General features: G+C 39.3%; 1 protein-coding gene across 1 annotated transcript in view; it reads left to right on the top strand.

The window, feature by feature from the left end:
- PTPRR (protein tyrosine phosphatase receptor type R) overlaps positions 1-27,545 on the top strand; it is a 143,042-nt gene that overhangs the window by 102,589 nt on the left and 12,908 nt on the right. Inside the window, exons 7-10 of the mRNA XM_035544118.1 lie at positions 7,634-7,820; positions 13,252-13,336; positions 20,238-20,317; positions 22,399-22,536. Coding sequence (XP_035400011.1) covers positions 7,634-7,820; positions 13,252-13,336; positions 20,238-20,317; positions 22,399-22,536 — 490 coding nt within the window. The remainder of the gene's footprint in view (positions 1-7,633; positions 7,821-13,251; positions 13,337-20,237; positions 20,318-22,398; positions 22,537-27,545) is intronic.

Genomic DNA, 27,545 nt, shown 5'->3' with positions numbered 1-27,545 from the left:
AACAGCTCAAATGAGCACAACAATTTAGCATCTTCATTTATTTTTATTTCTGAACATTTAACTCAGTTTTTATCTGTGCTAAAAACACATATATGTGAGAATGAGTCAGAAACAGAGCTTTATGTTACCCTTCAAATTTTATTGGAGAGAGGAGCTTGCGTGACAAAATGCAATTTTAATGTAGAAATAATCTACAGGAAAAGATGGGAGGTTGTATAAGCTTTGCATTTTTGAACAGTCAGTTCCCGTAGCAGAGCAGCATAGCCTTATCGAGGGCAGAACAGGAGTGAATTGGCAGTACATTAGAAAGCATGATTAAAAGAGGGAAAGTTGAAACTACTCTCATGTCAGCTGTTTTCCTCTACAGGATATTGAGCCATTCCTGTCCTAACCAGATACTGATTGCTTAAAACTTAGTCCAGAAGTACTTGTCAAAACCGTTTCCTTAGTTCATTTTGACATGCTGAGCTTTGAGTAGATCCTGAGAATTGTTTGCAATTTAGTGCTAGAAGTATTGGCCTGCTCTCGCTCATGGCTGTGGGAACAAGATCAGACCCTCTGGAGAGAACATCAAGTGCCTTCGCTTTCCAGAAGAACTATTTAAACATTATAGCTGAGGCTCCTGATCGGTGTCTATGGACTCGGAGAGGGCTGGAGGATGCTGACAGAAGGTTTCTTGTGGCTAGGAGGCTGCAGGGGGGTGGAAGTCTTGTCTCCCAGTAGCTGTATATCCTCTCTTCTCCTTTTCAGTAGGCACACAGCCTGCTCTAGTTACCTCTGGACCTCTTCCTCAGAGTGAGAGGTAGAAAGCATCCGTTGTTCAAGTGTCAAATAAATGGAAAAAAAATAATGTAACACTAGAATACTATGAGGAGAACTGTGTGATAGAGCAAACATGAGCAGAGGTAACACATCTTTCTGGAAGATACCTAGGGTCAGTGTCCCACGATCAATTGCCTCTCTTATAGTTCTGAGCTTAAATGTCCAGGCTGTCCTGAGCTTAAATGTCCAGGTATCAGGCTGTATCAATTGGTCATGATGCATGTTATCCTTTAATGCAACATAATTCTGTCATTTTATATTCGTAGTTTTAGATTTTCTATCAAAATCAGTTTGTATTCCTGTGCTGTTGTTGTTTTTTAAGTAAATGATTGACATAAACAATACTGATTCTTAAAATCAGTTGAAGAGCAATTTCCTTTAGGTAAGAATGTTTGCGACAAATAACTTCAAAATGATTTAAAGTAACTTGAGAAATTTAGGGAACCTTGGGTTTTAGTTTTGCTTCTAATGCTAATTCTTCTTCCATCTTGTTAGTTAGCTCATTGATTGCAGCTTCTGATTCTTGAGTACTTCAGGTTTTGTGTTACATGAGCTTGAATTCATAAAATCATAGAATCATAGAATATCCAGAGTTGGAAGGGACCCATAAGGATCATGGAGTCCAACATCGAGTCCTGGCACCACACAGGTCCACCCAGAATTTTAGACCATGTGACTAAGTGCACCGTCCAAACGCTTCTTAAACTCCGACAGGCTTGGTGCAGTGACTGCTTCCCTGGGGAGCCTGTTGCAGTGTGCAACCACCCCGTCAGTGAAGAACCTCTTGTTTAAAAGTGTTGAGAACCTCAGGTCTGAGTTGGTTCTTAAAAGCTGCAGTGCTTGTTCAAGCAAAAACCAAATGGAACCCCAAAATGTCAGCAGACAAATCAGAGATCATTTGGGAAATTACGTTCTCATCATAGACTTGCCAAGCATAGAATCTGTGTAGCAATGCCTCATGAAGCACCCAGGAGTTTAAAACTAAAAAGTGCATTATATGCACTAAATACTTTGTGCAGTATTTATTTATTGGGGTGACATTCACATAGTTGTATCTTTTATTCACTATTTTCTTAAACTTATGCTGATGTTATTGATTGACCTTTGGTGAAAGTAGGAGTAAATAAGAGGATACTATATTTATGTGTTTTGTATATTATCATAACTTGTGGGTTTCTTTTCTTTTTCTTTTCTTTTCTTTTCTTTTCTTTTCTTTTCTTTTCTTTTCTTTTCTTTTCTTTTCTTTTCTTTTTTTTTTCTGTCAGAATATTCTTTAATGTGTGTTGCAGCATAACAGAAAACTGAAACCCACAAGCTCTGCATTTCCAAGAAAAAAATAGAGACCTAGCAAAAAATATTCTCTTTTCCACTTTGGGTTGTTAATAATGGAGTTTTACCACATGCTTAGAAGCCTTGCTTGAAATAATATACTGATGGGCAGGAAAAAAATAGAGATTACCACACCCATTAATGTAACCATAGACTCATTCACCCTACTTTTCCTAGGCATCCAGTAATATTACTGGTACAATGTGATATATATTTCAGGCTATTGTGTACAGAGCAAGTGTCATATATAAGCATTTGTGGAAAATGCATAAACTATTCTTATGCTTATTAGAAGTAATTATTTAACAACACCGTGAATGTTACTTTAAAATTCTCAAATTATATTTCACCTCAAATGAGAGTCATCTCTTGGTGTTCTGAGGACTGACTGTAATGGATATTATAAATCTGGATTTGTAGGGAAATGTCTTATTCGTATATTAGAAGATCTGTGTTACTCTTAGCCCAAGGCTAATAGAAAATGGCAGTATGTTCAGTCCTTTTCAAGTTTTTTTTTTAACCTTTGTGTATTTCCTCTCTTCTGCTTTCTTTTTAACACAGAACCTGATTTTTCTTCATGAAGTCAATGGGAGCTATGCAGTACCCTATTTTTATTTATTTTATCTCACAATACAGCATTAATAACAAGAACAACATTATGTCCTTGTCTGATTTGCTGTGCTTTTCACATCCCCACCCCACAGCAGTTTTATCTACCACATTTGTTCATCCTCCTGAATGTGTTTTCTCCTAGCTATTTTAAAATCCAGCAGGAAAGCTGGGTCCTATATTTTTTCCACTGCCCTTTTTTTGTGAATTTAGTTTTTCTTTAAATTATTCTACTGAAACATGAAACTAGATAAGCACGAGAGTTCTAGCACTGGAAAAGACATCAGTAAGGCAGTAAGTGGTGGAAATCGTGTGCCTAATTGTGCTCCTTCAGTGCAATTACAGCAGTGTAAAGCCCACCTGAATGCTCATGGGACAGCCCAGCAAGAGCAGAGCATCAGGACCCACGTCTAGACCAGAGGAATACCAGAGAATTGAAACCCACAGGGAAATGGCAGTGGTTTTCCCATTGTCCCTGCAGTAAAACCCATGGAGAGAAGCCCTGTGGAGCATCCCAGCCTACAGGCAGGATCTCGGGACACGAAGCAGCTCCCTCCCCAGCAGCCTCAGCCAGCACTGCTCTTCCCACTAATTAATGGCTTCCTTCCACCTGCAGGGCTGACACAGGCCTGCCTTCGGCCCTCGGAGGCGCAGCGGCGGGGCGAGGAGCGCGGGAGCGAGAGGAAGCACCGCCCGGGCCTGCAACGGCGGGGTCGAAGGGCAATGGCTGCCGGTGGGCCCCAGGCCCCAGGCGAAGCCCGGGAGGGGGAATCTGGGCGTCACGTTTTTCAAGAGTGCTGAATAAACATGGGAAGGTGTATTTAAAGAAATTGCTCGGCTTAAATAAACACCTGGGAAAAACATGTCGGGTAGTTGGATTTTCATAATCACCAACTGCGGCTTAATTTTAGGGTCAGGGAAGACCTGGAAATGACCTTGCTAATGATTAATAGGCTTTGGTAACCTGTTGGCTCTCTGAGGTGGACAGGTGGAGCTTCCTTTTGAGAATTTTCAAACAAACACTGCATTTTTTCATCATGTCTCCAATAAAATCTGCTTCTATAAATGCACAATTAAAAATCCTCCAGTGGATTCTCATTAGTGGACGTGTTCCTATTGCCTTATTGAAAATAGGGCCATGAGTATGTAGTAGGCCCCCCTCTGAGGTACTAGACAATACACAGACACAAGTGGTTTCCTGATTGCACTTATTCGCATACCCAGTAATGAGGTGGCTGTCCCAGCTGGTGAAAAGTCAGAAGAGTTAGTCTCTTGCTGACTTTAATGTCATGTTGTCATGAATGTTTACAATTCCTCAGATTCCTCACACAATGCTCATCCTCACCAAGACAGGACCTCGAGGGGATTCCAGGACAGGGGATTTTACTTGCAAAGGAGAAAATCAATCTTCTCTACTTTGGCTATTAACATGGGAAACAGAAGATAAAGTTATTTAGAGGATTGTAGCATAGAATTGTAAATATTCAGAAATAAGAGAAAAAACGTGTATGGCTTCTTTGCTGTAATTGAAATGGAAAGATACCTGTGTGTAGTCAGGGTGTGCATGTATATATATGTGTGTGTGTGTGTATATATATATGTATGTTTAGAGGGATCCAAAAAAAATTAGTTGTCTGAGTAGCAGTTCCATTGGTCCCACTGATGTACTGTGCATTCTTTCCAATAAGGTGAGTAAAGGATTGCTCACTACTTCACCTCTTTCCATCCAGGTGGTAAAAACAGAAGAGAATTCCTGCTTTCTTTTTTTTTTTTTCTACAAAAAGTGAAGAATTTAACTATGAGAGGAACATAGAAAATCCAGAAAATCCAGAAAATCCAGAGCAGGATCTGAGACTAGGAGCATCTTACATTACAGCGTACAATAACATGATGGGTTCATGCCCTCCCTGATCTTTTGGCACCAGGCAAAATGCCCTGTTTTCAGCCCTGTCTCTCAGTATAGCCCCGAAAGGAGTAAAGAGGTCTATATAATTAATGTTAATCTTGGCAATAGTTAACTAATGTAAACATTATTAAAATCTTTTTATTAGTTTAAGCTTTCTTCTTAAAAGTGTTTAGGTGCCCATTTTTATGAAGGAATTACCTTTAGAGCTATTATTTGTTGTATGTCTTTATAAAAAGACTGCTATCCTTTAGGTAATTATTTTCTGTCTTATGTTCAGTTTTTATTCACTGTGTAGCTTTTAATGTGTTAAATATATAGCAAAAAATTATTTTTTCTTTCCAGAGTAAGTTATTTGATTCTCAACACTGGTATTCCTCAATAATCCCCATAAATGGTAAAAGCTGTAAACTCAAAGTTATAATTAGATCAGGTATATTTTCTGTTGTTGTTAAAAAGGAAATAGCCTTTTTGCCAAGACTGTCAGTTATAACAATGTAAAAGCCAAAGAAAATATTAACATTTTCACTGTACTTTGTTACTAAACAATGAGAATACTTTTCCTCTATATTAGGAAATCTCAGTAGGCTCTTCCAAAAGTATGGCTGGGTTTCAGTTGCTACCCTTTTCTCAGCCAAAGGTAGTCAAAACAGTTTTGGAGATGTTCATTGCACACCTTTTCTATGAATTTCTGGCTAGTTTTCAAAAGATTTGTTTTGTGATATAAGCCCTCAGAGCCACCTGTTTGAGGGACTGCCTTTTTCCGCGGAATAAATTGCTACTCATGGCCAGAAGAGGTGCTTAAGTGAGAGGGTTTTTATGAGAAAGCAGTCTAACAGGATGTTTTCCTCGCGGAGTGGCGTGGAGCTGAGGGACTGACTTCCCTGCAGACGGGAATGGTCCCTGGGGAGGTGGTTCGGGTACGTGAGCCAGGACCATCAGAGGCATCAGAGGGCAGCCACCAGGCGGGACCTCTACGATGGAGGTTGCACAGCAAGCCACAGAGCAGTACCGGTAGCCAACGCATGCAACATAGGTAGCATATGCATGTAACAGCTGCTCATCATTTCTGCTCAGGATGCTACTTCAGTTCTGCCTTCCTCCTAGCTAAATTAGCAGAGTCGTACCCCTCTCTCTGTCTTCCCTCTGCCAGCAGAAATTGTCCCCATCTACCCCAGGAGGCAGCCAGCTGCCTGCAGCCACCTTGGCTCCATCTTGCCTCTCCCACCTCAGCTTCTGCCACTGACTCATTGTTACCATCTGTGTGCCTGGACAGCAAATCTCTTGCTGTCACCCACCCATCATTTGAGCTGAAATAGGCTCATGGACAGTATGGCACAATCTGAGATTCACAGATTCCATCAGGTGGTCTCTTTTCACAGTGATTGTTGTTTTTGTGTTTTGCTAAGTGGCAGGTGGGTGGCTGAAATCATTTCTATTCATGCTGAATGACATGATAGAAATAGTTTATTTTAAAATAAAGTTACTGAAGGATCTGCTGACATGTATGAGAGGGAGGAAAGTGCACTGAAGCTAGTTCAGAACAAAACAAAACCACCAGAGAAGAAAGCAATAAACCCTAAGAGCACTCGTTCTGGAGGCAGAAGAAAAAAGTTTAAAAATAAAGCAGCAACATCAGCATGAAGTAAAGAGTCACAGTATCAGAAAAGACAAATAATTTACTCAAATATGTTTGCATTCAAATATCTATGGGCCACTCATGGATAACGAGAGGAGAGTGAAAGACAAGCATTAACACAACTTTTGCTGCAGCCTAGATGAAAGCATTCCCCCAGTATTGCTAGCAGATGCCTCACAGATACTGTCTGGTGATGTTTGTGTGACATTTATAGTAATATACGGTAATATGTATTACTGTTAAGGGGATGAAACTTGTGTTGTCACATCTCTATATGCACAGTGCTGCTTAGTAAATGTTAAGAGATGTGTTCACGCTGACAGGGCATCTGTAGCCCAATTCAGAGGTAGCTGGCTAACTCAGTCTTCACAGTAACAAATTCAGATTAGTAAATACAAAAGCTTTGATTAATGCCTACGGATGTGTGTTTAGTCATCACAGTTCACAGAGTATGGATTTAGTGCCATCGACAAACCTCAAGTTAAGGGCTGAGTAGGTAACATTTGATCAATGGGTTGAAACTATGAAAAAAGTTTCCTAAAGTGTTTGCAGAAAGCAACAAAAAAGTTAGCGCTCATACCAAACATACAGAAATGTACTTTCTTGGTATTTTCACAGCTCAAAGGTGTGATTGAATCAAACTTTATTTTCTTGTGGAAATGTGGAAACATTGATGAATTTGATTGTCCTATGTGAGATGTTTGGCATTTCTGAATAACTGCTCTAAGTCTGTGACCGTCCCTTCTCCTGGGATTTATTGTGGTTTTATGTTTCTCTCTTCTCACTTACGTCACCCAAAATGCTATCCACTGACTTGGTATCCACAATGTTAGCACTCCCTTTCCACTGATATCTATTGATTTCATCACTTTTTCCCCTTCTATATTTTATATTTGAGTAGATTCTTAAAAATTTAGCCAATATGCTGTGAATTTATTTCCAGCTTTTTATATATATATGTTAGAAATAAACTCTCTTTTCTTTCTGTGAAATGTTTCTTCCTTACCAACATACCACTTGCACATTTAACATCCATAAAGATTAAGTAGCATACAGGGAGCAGTTTCTGCTGTTAAGAATAATCCAAATAGTTCCTCCCTAGAAGAGCGTTCTTTCAAAACTAGTTGTTAGATTCAAGAGGTGGGGTGATCTGTAAAATCTTCATTTTGTGGCCACCCAGTGCTTCCAGTGAAACCAATCTTTGCATATTCAAATATCCCAGTGACTACACAGAAAGTCACGGTACATAACTAACTCAGGATCAGCTGCATGAGTATGGGACTTACAATGAACACAGATCTGATATAACTTTTAATTATTTTCTAATGCAGACGAGGATCCAATGTCTCTCTGACTTTGGATATGAGTAGTTTGGGAAGTGTTGAACCTTTCGTCTCTGTGCCGACTCCACGAGAAAAAGTGGCAATGGAATACCTACAGTCAGCTGGCCGCGTCCTGACACGGCAGCAGCTCCGAGATGCAGTTGCATGTTCTCATTTACTTCAAACAGAATTCATGGTGAGTTTAACAGCAAGCTTTAAATGACGGTTTTTACATAATTGGTGCAACAGAAACTGTGGAAAAAAAATAATAATTGGGCAGCATTTTAATACCGAGGTGCAAATAATTTCTGAATGGCTGATGAGATTGTTCCAAGGTGGTATTTTATGTTTAGAAATCTGAACTCACTGAGATAAATAGCTCATAAAGAACTGTTACCTATAGCCGTAGATAACACGGATTCCTCCCAGTCTGAAGTTCCATTCCTAGATGGGATAAATGTTGCATTAGAGGTGCAGTACAAACAGCCAGGACTGTAATGCTGTGACAGTTTTGGAGAGATCATAAAGGATGTGATGACAGAAAACACAGTAATAATTGGAGGGTTTGTTTATCCCCATGTAAACATCATCCAGTAACGTTTGTAATTTGAAGTCTAAAATTTTAGGCACTATAAATGACATTTCTGGAGCAGACAGGGACACCAAAAAAGAGAAACAACTCCCAAGTCAGTTGAACATATCTTTAACAAACACTCCATGCTGTGGGTCTAATATACTCAAGACCAAAAAAAAAGGAAAGTCTCCTACAACTGTATTTAATATTAAAAAGGGTAAGAATGTAAAACCCAGATAGTGGCCAGGAAGAAACAAGTCACAGGAGGAAAACTAACTCAGGGAAAACACACTGTTAAATATTACTTCAGGAAGACCTGAAAGAGACTGGTATTGCAAAACAGCCAGATAAAAATGTCTATCAGAAAAAAGGAGACAGTCTTTACAAGGGAAATGGAATAGAGCGTAACCAGAAGCCAGTTGAATGTGAAAGCTGAAGAAGGCAGGCCAAAAAAGGTTTTGAACTTACAAAAAAAATGTATAGCTTTATTTTTAAATAGATCAAAAGCACAAAACTTAACAAAGAGTATGAGGATCAATAGAAGATCAAAGGGTAGAAAAGGTGAGGCGACAGGAGAAAAGTGTTTGTGTTATTTATATCCATGGTCACCACAGATGAACATACGGAACTTCCTACCTGTGTGGCAGAAGTAGATTAAAACAGATTGCTAAAGGGTCTGTCTGATATTGAAGTGTTAATGGAACAGAACAGATCAATAAATTGTATAAAAAGTAAACACTGGAATAAGCTGGTATTCATTCAGGAGTCCTAAAGGACTTCATATTTGTAATTACTGATGTATTAACAGGGCAGGTGTACACTAGCACTTGGGTGCCAGTATCTGAGGAATCAGAGGGCCAGAGTTAACAAGAGTTTTCCAGACGGGCTCCAGAAGAGATTTGGAGAACTACAGACCTATAAATCTGATGTATGTATCAGAGAAACTACAAAGAATTATAATAAAGAAAGAAACTAATAGTTATATGAGCAAATGCAGTACATCAGGGAAGAAGCAACACAGTGTTAGTAGCGTAAGAGGGATTTGTAGCCTATATGGTTGCTTCTCAGACTGAAAGGAGGCTGTCCAGTGGAGTATCAGAGGCATCTATTTTGGATTTGATACTGACCAAGATGCTCAAAAGCCATCTAGAAAAGGGAACGAATAGTAAGGTGACAAAGTATGGTGATGATACTGAATTATGAAGGGTAGTAAAATTAGAAATGGACTTCAAAGAAGTTCCAGATGGATTATATGAGTGTAACAAGGTAGGTGAAATTCAGGATTGAAAAATAAAATGTTATGTGTCTGGGGGAAATAGTTTTATATACTTCAGTCGGTTCTGAAATGGAAGGCTAAGAGTCATGGGAAAAGGAATAGAGAATAAAATAGAAAACATCTTTATGGTAGTGGAAAAACCTATATGACAGTCAGAAGTGCAAGCTGCTTTGATCGCTCCATTTCAAAGCATGTATGGAAGTATGGTGAATATAATCACAGGCTAGAGCAGCTTCTGTATCCAATGATGCTAGATAGACTCAAGCAAGGACTCCTCTGACTAGAAAAGTCCTTTATAGGCTCCAACAGAAGCCTATAAAATCATGAGTAGCGAGAGTGTGAACATGAGTGAATATTCATTATTTTTCTTGCTAAAAGAATGCAATCAGGTGGCCAGATTAAAATTAAATAAATAAATAAAATGAAAAGCTCATCCTGTTCCTATAGTTCCTTCAGATGCCTTGCTACTTACTGCTATCAGAGGGTACCAGATCAGACAAACCTAACACACCCAGCTACCCAACCCAATGTTAGCATAACGTTTTTAGCTTTTACAACTCGTTAGCAAACCAAACTAAACAAGCAAAACTTTTTAAGACTGGTTAATAGCTCAGATTTAATAAACAGAGACACACAGAAATGTGTATCCCAATGGGGCATATAAGAGCAGGAAGACCTATGCAACCCTGATCTTAACAAAAGCATACAGACAATTCAATTCTTATTAAACATGCCTGAGCATGTGATTCCTCGGAGTTTTATTTCCTTTACAATTTGTGCATGTAAGTCAGTAAAACAGATGATGAATGCCATCTTAGTCTAAGAGTATTTTTTCATTATGAATGATTGCACTCCTATAAAAGTCACGCCTTTTTTCACCTTTACAGAGACAGGGTTTAGAGTGAAAGTCGTTTGCCCAGGAAAAATAAATCACTAGGTTGTTTTAACAACAAATGGTCAGACAGCGTACATGGAAAGAATTTTAAGCATCCTACATTCTTTTATCACCATTTGTGCCATCCATTTTCTGTCATTCTGCAGCTTAGACAGGACAGTTGGAAGAAATAACATTTTCATGTTTAAAGCCCCTATGTTAGAACTCGGTTTGTACAAACAACTTGGCATGTCCACAGAATCTCATTTACCCAAATCTTCTCACACAGCATCCATTCATGGCTTTGGGTCAATGGATACTCACATTTTATTCTTCCTTCAGTGGGGCACAACATAATTTTGGTCCTTGATTTTTTTCAAGGAATTCTATTGAAAAGATCATGACTTTCCTGTTCCAGTTTAAATCTTTCTTTTAAATATGTTTTAAGATGAAGCTGTTGAACAGTTTCTGTTTAATGTCTTCCTTGCTACAGATAATAGCTTTATTAGGAACTTCAAGCATGCAAAGAACACAATATATAACCATCACTTGCTCCATTCACACAGCTTGTTTTAACTAAGAAAACATAGTAAAGCAGTCTTCTTGAAACTAAAATGAACATTTCCCATGAAAACCTTCCAAGTGTGCTAAAAATTGAGAAATGTTCAAAGTTTTCAATGGAAAACTAAAGCATGATCATTTTCAGGTTAACTTTGGTTTAAAAAAATATTATTTTTTAATTAACAGTTTAGAGAACTAATAATTATACTTTGTATTTGTAAAAGCTAGTCAGTATCAAAATATTTTTATACAATATTTAGTAAGAAAAAAAAAGAACTTTTATTTTTTTTCTTGGCTGACAGAAAGTTTGAATAGTTTTACTTGGCGGAATGCACCTGATTTGGCAATGAGGAAGATATATAAATTACCCAGCATATATTTCTTCAGTAGCCTGAGCTACTGCTATTCAAAAAATACTTGGGAATTTGGTGACAGAACAGAAAAATTCATGTTCCTGAAACACTGGAATGTCAGAAAATACAATCGTGCATGGGAAATGCCAGCTAGCTAAATCTGTAAATTTTTTGTCTCATCAAAATGGAGGGATGGGTATAAAAACATTTGCCTGAATTTCCATAAATGTTGCCACATTATCTCTGCTCTCAGAGACCCAAATCATATTTCTTTAAGTTTATGAACAGCTGTTGCATTTGAAAGTCTACTGTGAGCCAGAATACTTGTTATTAGAAGAGGACCACCCAAATAGGTGAAGTAGCCCATGAACAAAGGCATATATACAGGACATGTGTAGTTACACGCATGCAACTGTGTGCACCTTATAAATTATTTATAATTATTTAAATATATATATATTATATATGTTTAGTAAAACAATTTGGTATACTAAAACAATTTGATATATATTGTCTAGACATCTACAGATTTTGTGTGCTAATTTGCACGTGTTCGTGCTGGGTTTATTTTCCCCTGCTAGCAGGGATGTTTTCCCCATACTATCCTGAATTTTATTCTGGAATCATCTCTTGCGTTTCATAGCCAGCCTCGCAATAAGTGACCCGTATATGGCTGTGATCCACAGTGTATTGGCAGATTTCTGTCTGTGCCCTTGGCCCCATAAGTACTTGGGTCTGAAGGATGACAGCCGTGCTTCTGATTTTTGCCAAAGTCCGGGACAGGCTGTAGAGTTAGAAACCAGCTGATTTTGGAGGAAAATGCTTTAGTAAATTTTCCAGCGGCTCAAGTCAAAGGAGGTTTGCATTGAAAAGGGGAAGAGCAAATACCATTTGTGCCTCCTCATGTGTCTGCAAGAGGTATTTATATAATATACCACTGTCTCTTTGTATAAATGTCCCAGGCTAGTAATGGAGTTCTGAAGTCTCTAGAAATTACTTTGCTCTTAAGTAGAAGTATTAATTTACCAAAGATCAAATTCCAGCTTACACAAAGATAATTTAAACAGTGGTGGCCAAAAAAAAACAGTGAAAAATGAAGATTTGAGTCAACTGAAGCATCTTGCATATCCTGTCTGGTGAAATGTCCCCCCAAATCATGGAAAAAATAATTAAATAAAAATAAAAATAAATGTATGTTTCATTTTACCATTTCCAGAAGGCTGTTTTTTTTTTTATTCAACTAAAGAACAGTAGCAATGTTTCAGGACCTCAGAATCAACGTGATTCTTCCCTCCTTAGACCAAATGAAGCATTTTGTTCAACAAAAAATAGGAGGAATTTTACTTTTCATTCTGACAAACAACTTGAAAAACAGTAATTTTAAACTGATCAAGAGCAGATTGTCACATCAGGTATTTGCACAACTGCAAATTTAAAGGTGACAATGTCACTCAGAGGCTAAAAAGTCAAAAAGAATCAAGAGAAATCAAGTTCATTTTTTTAATTATACTTTAGAGTTACTGTATTAAAAGGATTAATATTTTCTTTAAAAAGCAAATACGATCTTTCACTGACATTGTTAAGGGCTTTGCACAAAATTAAAAAAAAAAAAAGGTTGACATATATTAATATTTAATTATTTTGATAGGTCCTGGTCCATTTATGTAAAATTTTGCTCTGTTCTGCATGATACTGCACTTTTCAAGTCCATTTTTCTAGTACTATTGTGTTTTCTAACCTATCTCCTAATCCTATAAAAACCCTGCTTTTAATAATTCATCAGAAGTGTTCCTTGGAAGTCACCCCTTCAATATGCAACTCCTGTGTTTATTAAAGGAAGGGTGTTGACAGGCTTGAGGTGGGAACCACTTTTTTTCTTAATAACTTTGATGTCAAAAGACAGTTGTGTAACAGCAGATGGCCTTCTGGTGATAATTTCCTGCATGGCTCCTTTGGAAACACCAATCTTATTTAATTTATTTTTTATAGGAAATACCAATGAATTTTGTGGATCCCAAAGAAATTGACATCCCAAGTCATGGAACTAAAAACCGCTATAAAACAATTTTGCCAAGTAAGTGAGTTATCCCATGGTTTCCTAGTATGGAATTTAGCCCTTCTTTTAAAATACATTGCTGTGAAAATCTATCTGTCTTTATCTTTTATCGTTGTCTACCTACTCATAAGTGTATTTGTAGTCTATGTAGAAAGAAAAGCCCAGTGTTGGAGGACTGGCCAATGCAGGACTCTACATGGATGCCTTAGTCAGTAGGTACACTTTGGCTGCATCCCAACCACTTGCTGAAATGCAGCCAGGGTGCATGCTGGTTTTCTCTGGACATCAGCTCAAGCAAAGGGGTAGAGAGAGTGCTGTGCTTTGCAATATCTTCCCCAGTCTGGGTGATGAGAGGAGCAAGGCTGTTGCCTGCATCACAGCCCACACCATCTTGCAGCACGCACCCCATCACTGAATTCCCTCTGGTTGGGTCAAGCTACTCGGGATCCTGTCTAACTTTAAGTCGCCCAGACTAAAAGAGCAGTTGCATCCTATCCTTTCTCATAGTGGACTTCCTACTTTATAAGTCCTCTGTTATTTGGGTTTTGTTGGTTTGGTTTTTTTTTTCTTCTTCTCCATGCACTGCATGGCTTTGTGGGAATCTGTTTACACTAGTAAGAAAACCACTCTCACACAGTGCTGCCTCATCATTGCCGTGGAGTTATTACTGCTTTGCTATACTGCTTCTGTATTTACATTGGCCCAGATTATTTATTTCTGACATAGTAACAATTGCTTTATTGTAATTAGAGGTGATTGAAAACTTTTCAGTGGAATAGTTTTCCTTCAAAATGCGCATTCCTCTGAAATTGAACTATTTTTATAACATTTCTTGGGGGATACTGAGACATTCCATCTCTCTTTCATAAATCATTTTGTTTTGTGTTCAGTTTCAAAATAAGTTGCAGAACTTTAAATATTGCACTAAATATAGATATGAACAGTTGTGCTTTTATGATATTTTGACAGTATCAAAGTGGAAAACTTCAGTGACTCTAAATGTTGGGGGACACTCCCACAGAAAAATGTAAACACAACTTTTTGCTTGGGTTTGGAATGAAGAATACTTTCTAAATGATAGCATGTCCTATCAACTAGGAAGCTGTTTTCTAATTATCTCTGTAATGTCCTTGTAGAACTATGTTATACATTAATACAAGTGAGTATACAAACTCGCACACTTTAAATTACAGGGTTTCTCTCAGTGAGCCTGGATGCTCTGTAATTTGATCGCACCATCCGAAGACCTTGCAGTCAGATGAATGAAAAAGATGGCCTTCAGCCACTAGATTAGTCTCAGAAACACGATACATGGCTGGGAAAGAAACCCATTGTGTTGAGCCCTTGCTTCCCTTCAGCCACCAGCAGAATTCCCGTTGCCTTCAGGGCCGGTTCATCTGTTGCAGCAAATAGTTATGTGCGGCTGAGTGCAGTGGTGGAGTGCTGAAGGGAATTAAATAAATGAAAGCAACTGAATGCAAGTTATCAGTTACCAAGTAATCAGAAAATTAAGTGGCCCCGACAGTTTGGCCCGGTGTCAACAGGATGTGCACAGAGGGCGAAATCCTGACCCCTTTGACGAAAGCAGGAGTTTGCCATCGGCTATGGCGGAGCCAGGATATCGCCCAAGCCTCCCTCTGCCTGACAGGCGGCATTTTTGGAAGGAGATCCCCCTTCCTACAGCGCCTAGCATCAGGTTTGCCTTCAGGAACACCTTGTGAGTGCAAAGAGCCCTGCCTCGGTGACGCATGTGTTTTGAATTGGGTCGCAACAGCTGGGCTGCGGTTGATGCTGATGAGTTTTGAGAGTCAGAATGCCTTTGTGTTTTCACTTCCAACTAGCCGGGCCATGCAGCTGACTCCGAGGCACATTTTCAGTCAAAACTTACTGCCAGTGTGCACCACAGCTACTCTCTGACAGGCGCTTTGTAACCCTCCTTGACAGAAATCAAAAGGTCTGTTGTGTGTTAGCACCAAGCTTTTTCAAAGGAGATATTTTGAGGATCGAGGCACACGCTCATAATAAATACTCGCACACCCACGCCCAGTCCGAAAGGGTTTGGAAACGATTTGCATGATTAAATAGAGCAGCCTTCCTGGTTTCCTGCTCAGATGATATCAACCTACTGCTTAGCGCGCCCGTGTCAGCTTTTCCATTCCCAGCACTGGGCGCGTCTCTTGAATCGGGGCACCTGTGGTGACAAGTGACGTTGAGATTGATGGATTATCTCTAAAAATGCCCCCATCTACCCACTCCACCCTCTACGCTGGGGAGGATGTTCTCTTTTTCTAAGAGATAACTCGAACACAGATAATTCTGTCACAGGGTGCATGGGGGCAGGTTAATGTTAGTAGATCCTACCCAGACAGACCCAGGCTGGTGGAGTAAAATGAATGCCTAGTGAAAATCAGTTCTATATGGAAAATTGTGATGTTCAGGAAATGTTACATTTATATGGAAGATGTTTCGGTTGCAGTATAGTATAGCCAATGCTCAAATACAAATGCTGGGGTGCGTCTGTAAGTTTTTAAGTGTTATTTGTTTCATAGTAACATGCTAATACTCCTAGTGAAGGGACAAGGCAAGTGGTTAGGCTGCTCCTTGAGATCGTTGTTTCTCCATCCCTCCTCCTGACCAAGATGCCACCTACCGGTCCTGTTAAACCCCTCTCCATATCTTCATTCAGCTGCATTCCCCCACCATCTGCTTACAGCATTTCTGGCTCCCTCTGAACGTGTTCCCAGTACTGCAGACAGACTTCAACAGTCTCACCATGGTTACATCCCTGGGGCAGAACACCAGCCAGCCCTGGTGCCCCCTCTTCATCCTCTTATTTCACACCTTCACCTGCTGCTTCCTGCAGCCCGTACCACAGCAGGACCTCAGCTTCAAAGACCTGTATCTTTCCCCCTTCCTATTTCACTTCTCTACCTCAAACCAGGTAAAATTGCTGTGGTGCTTCAGAGCGTGCGTGGGCTCTTGCTCACAAAGGAGCCATTGGCTTAACACTATTCGGTGGGTATCTGTGTGTGTGCAACACATCCAAGGTACCTGGACATCATTCCTTATTTCTTTCTAAGAAGTACCCTCAGGGCAAAAGCCTGCATGAAAACAGTCACTGCAGAACAGCAGATTCACAGTGACAGGAAGGTGCAAAGCACTTGGTGGGTCAGACCCACAAATCTACAAGCTGTTGTTTGTTCTAAAACTGGCTCTGGCACTCTGTTTAAAGACAAGGTGACACTTAAATCTAAATTGTATGAACAAAGCACTTTCTTACACAAGCTTATAGACAGATACTGGGAAACCATTCTCTTGTGAGGATTTTTGAGCTTCTTTGTATTATAGTCCTGACTATGAACTCTATAATGTTTGCTCCAGTCCTGCTCCCTAATGAAGGCAAAGGATCAACTGCAGGTTTTTAGAGACAAAAAAAGAAAAAAAATATTTGTGCAGCAGAATTCAAAAAAAATGTTTGATCTTAGGGGAATTCAGCATGGATTCATCAAAGAATTTTTGTATTTCCATGTGATTTGACAAAATGTGTCCTAGTTGTACTCACCAGTATCATAACTATTATCATATACTAATTATAATAGCCAGTATTATAATTGATTATTTAATTAATGTTAGGCTGCATAGTTAAAAATACAAATGGATGTTAGGCAAACCTTATTTCTAGAAGATAAGAGAGATTCCCTTTGCATCAATGAAACTTTATTTTCTAGTGCTGAAGTATGTTTTAAAGTGTAGTTAACACTCACCATCATAAATCTGTTAGGTTTTCCATTGGGAAATCCTGGTGTATAATGAAAGTGCTGGGAAGTGACTCAGATGAGATTTAAAAATGGCATGGTATTACAGGTATTTTGTACATGAGGCATTTTGAGGCTGTTGTATTATTTGCACGTCTAATAGCCCATTCCCTGCCCTACAGTGCTATTCTGTAGCTGGCATAGATTAAGCATACAGTCTGGTACGATTCTTCCATGTCCTGTGTTACGGTGTTTGTCAAAGAATATGAGTACCCATACTTGATTTATAGACTGCAAGCAAAAACAGGCAAAATAGGAGTGGGTGAATTTCAAAATGTTTCAATATCCGAAAGCTGTATGACTCATTGGCTGCAAGTGTGGCAGCAGTCTGCCTCACAAAATGTTCGTTTTCCTTTCCTTGCCAAGAAAGAGAAATACTGTAAGGATAGCCCTTCTTACACCGTTTGAGTCCTACTGTCAGTAAGGTAACTGGGACTAGACTAAGAGTAACAAGTGACTTACCTTGGAAATACTACAAGAACAGACAAACTCATGCCCTAAAGAATTTAGTACATAGTAGTAGTCTAAATGGAAGAAGAAAAAAACTAACAACCCACAGTAGAACAGCTTGTGAAATGGGACGAAGCTCTGAGTCTTCACGACAGAGTGGTGTCCGTACAGTGGATGAAACTCCAGTATCAATGGCACTGGGAAGGCTGTCTGGCAATGCCATCCTAGCTATGGCATGTGTTCCTTACACTGGCTACTGTTGTGGCTCCTCTCAGGCTACAGACACCTTAACTCCCTCTTATTCCTCCAGCCTGGTAAATTCATACCAGTATTAATTTGTTAAAGATGGAGCTAGGGGAAGCCTCTTCCACTCTAATGGGCGAGCTATTCCAGACTTCCTAGATACATGGAAAAAACAGCAGTAATTTTGCCTCAGTCAAAATTGTAGGAGGCATTTTTTATTAGCCGTTACAAGTGCTTAACAGCTCTGCTGCATTTCAAGATGTTTTACAAACATTGATGAATTCAGCCTTGCAGCCACCATCTGTGTCTTTCCACTGTAGCTTCAGACTCTCAGACTTCACCATCCTTGAGGAGAAGATGATTACCTCCGAGGTATTTATCATTCAGAACTCAGCTAATTACTTCCATTTGTGTGCAATGACTGCTTAGTGGCTCTAGATCTTGAGCAGTGCTCAGGTGTTCCTCATTTCTGAGCTACGTGTACAGCAATTATCTATTTCAGAAGTGATTAGGACTGTTAATTTATAAAAGATCTCTATTCCAAAGCAGTGATTGTTTAGTTGATTGGAATTGGAAGAAAGTCTCATGAATTCTGAAACTGATTTAGCCGCTCCTTAGTAACAGAGGAATTTATCCCAAGGTATGGTAAATAAGCTGGATGTTGAGTCTGCTTGGAAGAGGTTTTTTAAGGTAGGGGTCAAGCTACATCAGAATTGGAGGCATTGTGTGAGCTAGAGGAAGCGAGTGTTTTTTCAAGGCCACGTAGCCTGAGGCATTTGTGGAAATGGCTAATAATCACTCTGTGCTGAAAAGGAATGAGAGGTTTCCTGTCCTCATATTGTTAAGGGGGAGAAAAAATGCTCTAAGTGAAAAAGTTGGGAAAGCTAGTACAAAGAGACTTGTAACACAAGCTAAGCAGGCTTCGTGTTGTGCTATTAACACAGAGGACAAGACTTCCATGCACGGACTTTGAATTAAAAGACATTAATTCATTTGTCCATTTTAAGAAACGTACTTCATAACACGGGTACGAGTCCTGTAATGGCTCCGCTCCCTTCCCACGAAGCTCCTGTCACCTCTAGGGGGAAAAGGACATAAAGTATGTGTGGGATCGCCCATCTCTTCCTTTGATTTGCAAAGGTTTTATCTTTTCATAGGAACAGGATGAAAAGTCACAGAAGAAATTCAAAAGCAACTCTGAAAGTAACAGGTTTTGCTACAGCATACGTACATCGATAATATCTTTTGGTGTAAACTACAGGGCCACCTAATAAATAGTGTTTTCTTACTACTCTCCAGTTCAGCGTCCACGTAAGAATCTTTGAACACTTTGCCTTGCTTGCACTCACAAAGCAGCTATCCAGAGACTATTTCCAAACTAATAGGGGTCTGGACACTGTCAAAAAGCTGATGATTCTACTTAATTATTTAAGCAAACTGATAGATTTTTTTTTCCTGTACTGAAATGTTGCCATATCATTTTATTAGAAGTAGAATATTATTTCAGAAAAGGTGCAAAGAAAGCCAAAGTGTGCCCCTACACAGCCACAACATAGGCATCTCATTTCCCTCCTCATTTTCTCTTTCCATTACAATATGTAATTGAGAATTTACTGGCTTTAATTCCAAAAGGCTAGTACATGGGCAATCACATCATCACAAACGAACAAACAAACAAAAACATCATTTGCAGGGGGGATTTTTTAACCCCCAGTTCTACGGTCAGCAGAACTGTGCCCCATTCCATTCTAGGTCATCCAAGACAGTTAAGGGAAGAAGAGCATGAAGGAAAATGTTCCCATATTTTGGCATTTTTTCTCCAGTCTGTTACACAGCAATGTTCACAAATTGTGTCAGATGAGAACAGGGGACTGAAGGGAATGATATGGATCACTTAGTCCAGACTCGTACAGTGAACATTACATTGATATAGAAACACATAGCTGATTTCACCCCGGGCAGAGAGGACTTTTCTTAAATTAAATCCAACTGTAGTTGTTGAAACAGCCCAGCTTCATGCGGAGGTATCTAGGCTGAATCCAAAGGACTTGGTGTATTTATCTAACATCCTGCAAAGATATGACAAGCTTCAGAGACAGTCTAGACAGGTCAGCTGGATATTCAACACAGGCAGATTAGACCTTACCTGAACATTGCCTGGACCTGATAGTATTGCTTTGATGTCCGCAGCTTACTGAGATACTTCTACACAGCCCAGAACTGTGCAGTGTAGGTATTCCTTAGTTTCACGTGATGAGTCTTTGCAGCGAAAAAAAAATCATGCATAATGCTTTAGTGCTTGACTACCCCAAATAACCATAGATTATTTTCTTCAACAAGTCTTTGATTCTCTATAGAAATCTTCTAATTATGGGTTTTCTTTTCAATTTCCGTCTTCCTTGTGCTCTTAGATCCTCTAAGCAGAGTGTATTTGAAACCAAAAAATCCATCTGACTCCTTGAGTACCTACATAAATGCTAACTACATTAGGGTAAGTAAATGTACACTCTTCCTGTGCTTTTGAGAATATTTGATTTTCCACCTGAATAGCTGTTTTTGCCAAGGTACCACTCATTTTATCCCTACCCATCTTCATTGATAAATCCTATAATCTTTTTGTCTACATTGCTGTGATAGAAGTAACTTCATGATCTGTTTGTGCCAAAGACCACATAGCCATCAATGTGCTAAAGTGGCTGCAGTAAGAAAAAGGTTATCAGATACATTTAAAACATTAAGAAACACGTTCATCACTGTTTCTGTTTAATTCAGTGTTTACTGGTTTATATTGTCTTGCTGCCTTTTAGGAACGAAAAAAGGGCTACCTTTTAACAGAGACAAATACTAGTATTTTGGTAAAGAAAGATCAGAGTCAATAGCAATATAAGCTCTATGGTTGCTCATGGCAGTCATGTTATGTACCAACATCTTCAGTACTGATTTTTTTTTTCATACATAAATATGTCAGTTGATAGTCCTGAAATCACCAGTTAAGTAATTAAATAGATATTGTAACAGCTTTTGAAAAGGAGCATAAACAGATGTATTAAATATACACATGTGCACCAGCATGCACATTTATTCACCTGTTTACTCCCTATATTTCATGGTTACATGGTGCAAGCACTTTACCAGTATGAACCCTGTTGGATATTATTATTTCTAAGTGTCAGCTATGTAATAATCCTCAATGACACACACACAGCCTTCTTAAACTCCTGGCACGATGTATGCTGCATAGAATACTAAGAGACTACTTCAGTAATGTTTTAGGAGTATAGTCTTTTACCTGCAAAATTAAATGTTTTGATGTGCCAGATCCTCAGCTGGAATAAATGTATTACTGCAACTGAAATTATGGCCCCTGAGCTCAACGATGATATTGCTTATTTAAGTAACAGTACATGAATATATACGGACACGTCCCCCACACCTCTTAAGCCACCTCATGTTACATTCTGTACTTTCAGTGTTTTGAATGAAAGACATCATCATGTCACTGAGCAGAGCAGTTCTCTTTGGAGAGCAACAGCACGACTCTTCCATCAGCCAGGCCACGCTTTGAGTTCTCTGGGGTCTCCCTGTCCTCTGTGCCACCACCTCACATGCCAAAATACTGTGATTTCTCCTGCTGCTGCCACTGGTAGAGGTGTCAGTGATGAAATGAAATCATGAGGCTCACTGGGGTCCTGACACACTGGTCTCTGACAGAGTACATTCAGGCAAATTGGTCAGCAGAGGGGGGACTGTTTGTACCAGCTGAGGATCTATCCTGTTGGTCAATACAATGGATAACAGTGCAGAAGAGCACGGCCAGGGAGAAAGGCACCCAAAAGAAACTGCTGTGGTTAGGGGCCCCCACACCACCTCCAACTGCTCTGCAGTCATTCCCTTCCCACATTGCTAGGCTCTCCTGATCTGCATTGCTGTCGGGCTCCCTGTCACTGCACAAACTCCCAAGATCTCTTCACCTGAAAAATAAGAAGGCAGTCTCATGTTTTTCCCATTTCTTCCTGCCTTTCCCTCCCTTCTGATTCTTCACTGTTTACCCAACCTTTCTTTGCTTTGTGTGTCTCAGGACTCCCTGTACTGATGCTGTCCCTCATATAAGGTCTCTTAACGTTGCTTCTCCGTTAGCAAAGATTCAGAGTCCTTGCTTTCACGAGCATTCGTGTATTTTAAATCTTTTTTTCCTGTCATGAATCTTCATAGAAACCAGTTTTATTGTTCTTGTTTTTTTTTTTATCTGGCTTCTTGACCGTAAACTATATTGTAAACAGGGTAAGCTAGAAGAAGCCAAGTAAGCAGGGAAATTTGAGAGGGATTGATGTATGCCCAGGATCATTTCAGTTCATTGAATCGGTAATTCTCAGAGGAAAAACTGTTCTACTGAAAAATTTCTGATCTGCTCTACTGTTACTCATAATTGCTTTCAGTTCAAATAAATTTTTCTTCTTTTTTTTTTTTTTTCAGTTCCTGATTCCTCTTTCTGCTCTTTTAGAACATTCACCTGCAGTTTTGGTCAACCACATGAATTTAAAGTAAATGCTTTTGTGTCTGTTTCTAAACCAGGGATACGGAGGTAAAGAGAAGGCTTTCATCGCAACGCAGGGACCCATGATTAATACTGTGAATGATTTCTGGCAGATGGTTTGGCAAGAAGACAGCCCTGTCATTGTTATGATCACAAAGCTGAAAGAAAAAAATGAGGTATGACAACTAGCCAGACCAAGAAATTATTGCAATGGCTACATTCTGTAGAAAGAAACTTAGCAGATATGGAAGAAAAACAGCAAATAACCAGCTCTTAAATACTCTGGTAATGTGAAAAGTAATGTTAGGGTACCCAAACACTCCAGTTGCAGTTGTGTAGCCATCAAAAGAGACGTTAAAAAAAAAAAAAGACAAAAAGAAATTTATTTTTCTAGATCTGTGCTGTTGGTTTCTTTACTTATTAAGAAACACCTCATTTGCCTGGTGGTCACCTCTGTACTTCTTGCTTGTTACTTTCTGTTATGTAAAGAATAGATGTGCAAATGGGTAGTGTTATGATTAGAGGTTTCCTGACATGGTTAAAGTTTGTACTTTGCTGTAATAGCAGTTTTTGAATCCGTTCCAGGTACAACAGATCATCTAGATCATCCCAGAGATATAGTTGGGGCTCCCAAATGCCATTACTATGGAGAGACTTAGCCAGGATGGAAATACATAGCTCTTTACCTTAGTACCAAGTTCAGGTGACAATAGCACTTTAATTGCTAATGGCCATCTAGCTCCTGTTATGTATTCTGTGTAGTTGGATTGATTCCCAACTACATCTTTAATAGCTTTATCTAGTATTTATATAAATTTTTGCCATGCTTTCCTTGATAGTGCCAGAGTCCGTACTTCACTGTCAGACAATAAGAACAAAAAACACTCTCCTGTGCAGCAGGCCAGTAGAAAGCTCTATTTTGGAAGTTTGAATGTTACAGAGGTGGTTTAAAGGGTTTTTGGACAAAAGAGAGACAGACTTAAAGGAGTTTGACTTCTTTCTTGTGTCCAAACTGATAGATGAGGGAGCTCTTCCCAACTCCAGGTAGGTGCTTCAACCACGTCTCAGCACCTTGTCAGGTAAGCACCAGGGCCATGTTGCCCCTGCTCCACTCACCTCCCTGCACTTCAGACTCAGTTGAATGTGGTGACAGAGAAACGGAGTTTATTCAGGTAAATTTCCCAGTCTCAGTGGTCAGGGGACCAAGATCCTGGGTGCATTTCCATGGTGCAAACTCATTGCCTCATTTAAAGGTGGACTCGGTCAACATACTCTTCCTTCCTGCTGCACTTGACCAATGCTTAGCTCTTTGTCACCATGACTTTGGCCTTCTAGCATGAAGTGGCTTTAAAATCCAGTGGATTTTAAGAAAAGTGTATGCAAAATACAGGTCAGTGCTGGAAAATATCCCAAGACATATTTCCAAACCAGGTGCCATTTTGAACTAGACAATTCAATCCAGTGTCCAGAAGCCTATGTTAAAAGGATTAATCCTGAAAATGTAGGAAAGCTACCGCAACCTAATTGTCCAAAAGAATAAATATTTCACTGAGGAAATACTGCCTGTTTAAACACTCACATCTGACACTGTGTAAGAAGAATGACTTGAAAGAAGTGCCCAGTGGTTTCCAACGTGTCAGGAAGCCCTGTGTTTACCTGAGTTACGCAGTCCCTCAGCTCTGGTGTTTATCCGCATTGTTGTGGCCTGGCAGTGGTAATTTCCTCCTAACAGAAAGGGTGGAGAATCTCAAGTAGTTCCCAGGCTATATAGAGAGGCTGTGTCTGCACAAGCTGTCCTGCCCTGTCTAGAAACCTTAGGAACTCTCCCACTGTTAGCACATTTGTCCTGGAGCCTTGCTTGCTATTGAAAAGAAAACCGCTTGGCTAACGGCTATGCTCAAGAATATTAATTTAACTTTAAAGTATTTGCGGTCTATGAAGAAGGCAATACTAGAAGTTAATTAGCATAATAGTGCTTGATATTTTTTCTTCTCTGTGGTCTGCTATATTTCTGTCATTTTCTGGGAGGAGCATTGGTAATATTCACACATACAAATGCCTTCATATTTGAAAGCATGCTCATGTACTTATCCACATATACCTCTGCACAAACAAATTCGCATAGCTGATTCACAGGTATAGGTCCCTTTCCGCAGTTGGTGCAACATCACTCAACCTCTTTTTCACCTGCATTGTACTAGAATGTATGAAGTACTGTATGAGTAGGGAGCTCTCAAATGAGAGACGCATGAAAAACAATAAGCTCAACAATAAATTAATTTAGCATAAGTAAAGTTATCTGGGTCATCAGTTCCCTGGTTGAATATACAGATGTCATGAATTTGCAAAAGGAAAGGAAATTGTGTGAAATGATTATACACACAGGTTTCTATGGACTTAGTTCCTTTCATGAGATGAAAAACAGTTAAGACTCAATGTAGCAAGAATTTTTGTAAGATGGATGAAAATATAATGTGAAAGTAGAATGCTGAGTAAAATATTCATTTCAGCAATGTGAGAAAACATGGAGCATGAACTTGTTTAGATTCTTCTTCGTTTTGATGTCTGATGAAAAAATGGAGATTGATTAGTAAGCAAGAATAATGCTAAAGAAATTGTCTGCAGTGAGTATTTTAAACAGAGCCTGTAAAACTTTTACTAAAAACTGTACAGTGTCTGAACAGATTGGAAATCTACCTGTCCAAGGAAAGTGCACGGCAATGGAACTTCTACCTGTTAATCAAGAAACATATCTTGGGAAGCATAAATAAAAAGTACTACGCGCCATTCTGCAAGAAGAAAGGGCTAGCACTAAGAGATGCATGAAACAACGCATGTTTATTCTACTCAGATAATGGAAAGCTTGTTATCAGTAATTATCTAGGACAATCTTGTTGACTCACAATTAAAAGCTCATATCACTTTTTATGCAACATTTTTTCCCTCAGTCTATAGGCACTCTTATCTAAACATAGCAAAGTAGATTTTGGAAATCAAAAATACTACCTTCTGCAGAATTCACATAAGGCTCTTTGAAGATGACTCATTATTGCCACCATAGATATGTCTCAGGGTTATAAAACTTGAGAAGATTTGGTAGTAACTTTCAGGATTTTTGTATATAAATGCAAATCCTGCAAGCCCTCCTAAAATATAAATCTCATGCTTGAGTTAGAAGTGGCAGTCAATAGAGGGCAGGAGTAAAAAGGGATTCTGGAGCTGAAGCTTTGCTATAATTATTCATTAAAGTTTTGTGTTTGGGTGGTTATTGGGTCAGTTACTGTGTAAAGTTATTGGCATAGCTATAAGAAAAAAATAAGCAGGAAAAGAACTGAAGCTGGACGCAAGCACCTTCACAAATATTTGGGAATTGTTAAACCAACTTTGTTCAGAGGGTTCAAATCTGGAGAAAGTAAAGCAAGTAAATAACCAGTCAGCTGAGAAATCCTTTCTCCATTCAGCAGAATTATCTGGGGAAACTAGACTGCAACAGAAGCACTTTCTGGCAAGTCACAAAACCCATGCTCCTCTCACGGGTGGTGGCAAATAGCAGATGCCAGCCCTGGCCTGAGGCAGGGCCAGATCCCATCCAGTTACAGAGATCCACCTCTGGAGCTACCACGTGAAGCCCAGCACCCAACAGGGGTGGGATGCAAGGAGATAGGACAGGGGACAGAGGGAACCTAAGCCTACAACCCTGTCACAGAGGGAAGGAAAAAGGACGAAATAAATTAAAGGTCATGTGAGATGCTGTTTGTTGTATGAACTTCCTGTTCTGGCCAGGGAATAATGTTTTTGTTTTTTGAAAAAAAAAAAGGTCAGGCACCAGATCAGAAATACAAAATCATTAGTTGAGGGCACCATCAGGGAGCTACACTGTGCAAATGCATCCTGAGGAGGAATTTGAAAGATGGTTGGAAGATGAGATTTTCTGCAAGAAGTAAGAAGACTCCCAGGCTTTCAGCTGGCATGCAATTTGGCTGGGATTTTTTTATTTTTTTCTAGCTTAAGCATCTTTTAAAATATCCTGCTCATAGCTGTTACATGTTTGCTGACTACATAGAGGATTCAACCCCAAGTTCGCAAAATCTGTGACCTATTTAGAAAGTGCTGTGGTAGATGAACGTACCCAAAGGGAAACAAAGAGGCCTGAAAAAAACAGCAAGGAACAGGACGAGCATGAAAAGTGGGGACTATATGATAACAAGAACAAGTGAATTTTTCCTTTTCTGTAGTATATACAGTCACCTGATAAGCTTTTACTAATTACAGATGTGAGACTAGAGAGCAACCTTCTTAACCACTGTGTTTGGCTTTTGAGCAGATCTAAAATATACTGACCTGAGACCGGTGTAATTTCCTTTTAGGTTCAAGTGATAGCTTGAGCCCATTTAATCTTTTTGTTGTTGTTGATACTCCTGGGATTTCTATATTATTTTCTGTACATCTGATATCTTTATGCCTCCCACCTTCACCTTTATCCCTTTATTACAATAAACTTTCAGAAATATGTTAATTTCCCCAAATATCTGTCTTCTTAGAAGTGCCTGAAAACAGCTGATCCCAGCTCTATTTTCAAGGCTATTAAAGCAGTAACAAATAGAACTTTAAGAGACTCATGGCGACTGGGTTAAAAATAATCCATTGTATCTTACTAAATGTAGATGGGCTGTTAAATGAAAGTTATTTTAATGGACAGCCCCGTTTCATTGTCCACCCAGCACAAGCTGCCAATTACAGTTCTGGGAAAGAGTCAAGAAAAACACTTGTATGGACTGCCTGAAGGTTTTGTAGTATGCACAGCATATTTTCATTTATCAAGAAGTCTCAGGGGTTGACTGCACTATTGTTGATTGTCAGGGTACAATTGTGTATTTAGATTTTTTCCCATATTAGCACTGAAAACTACACTCCCAGGGAGGGGCATGAATTGCAGATCTTGCAGATGATAATAGCTGTATGTGTCACATGGGTTGACTGTGGAACTGGCGAACACTTTTTTTCATACAAATTTCTGAGTATTTTATTGCCATTCTTGGTGTCTTCGGGGAGACAGCAAATTTAAGGTGCTCGAGTAACTCTCCAAAAGACAGGATTTGAACGAAACCAGTCAGATTGGCCAGCATTATTTCAGAAAATGTGGCTTTCATACACCTTTCACTCTGAAGGTAATGAGCATCTATTT

This window comes from Cygnus atratus, chromosome 1 (assembly GCF_013377495.2).
Source record: "Cygnus atratus isolate AKBS03 ecotype Queensland, Australia chromosome 1, CAtr_DNAZoo_HiC_assembly, whole genome shotgun sequence".
Taxonomy (NCBI): Eukaryota; Metazoa; Chordata; class Aves; order Anseriformes; family Anatidae; genus Cygnus; species Cygnus atratus.
This window is presented reverse-complemented; position numbering and strand designations above follow the sequence as displayed.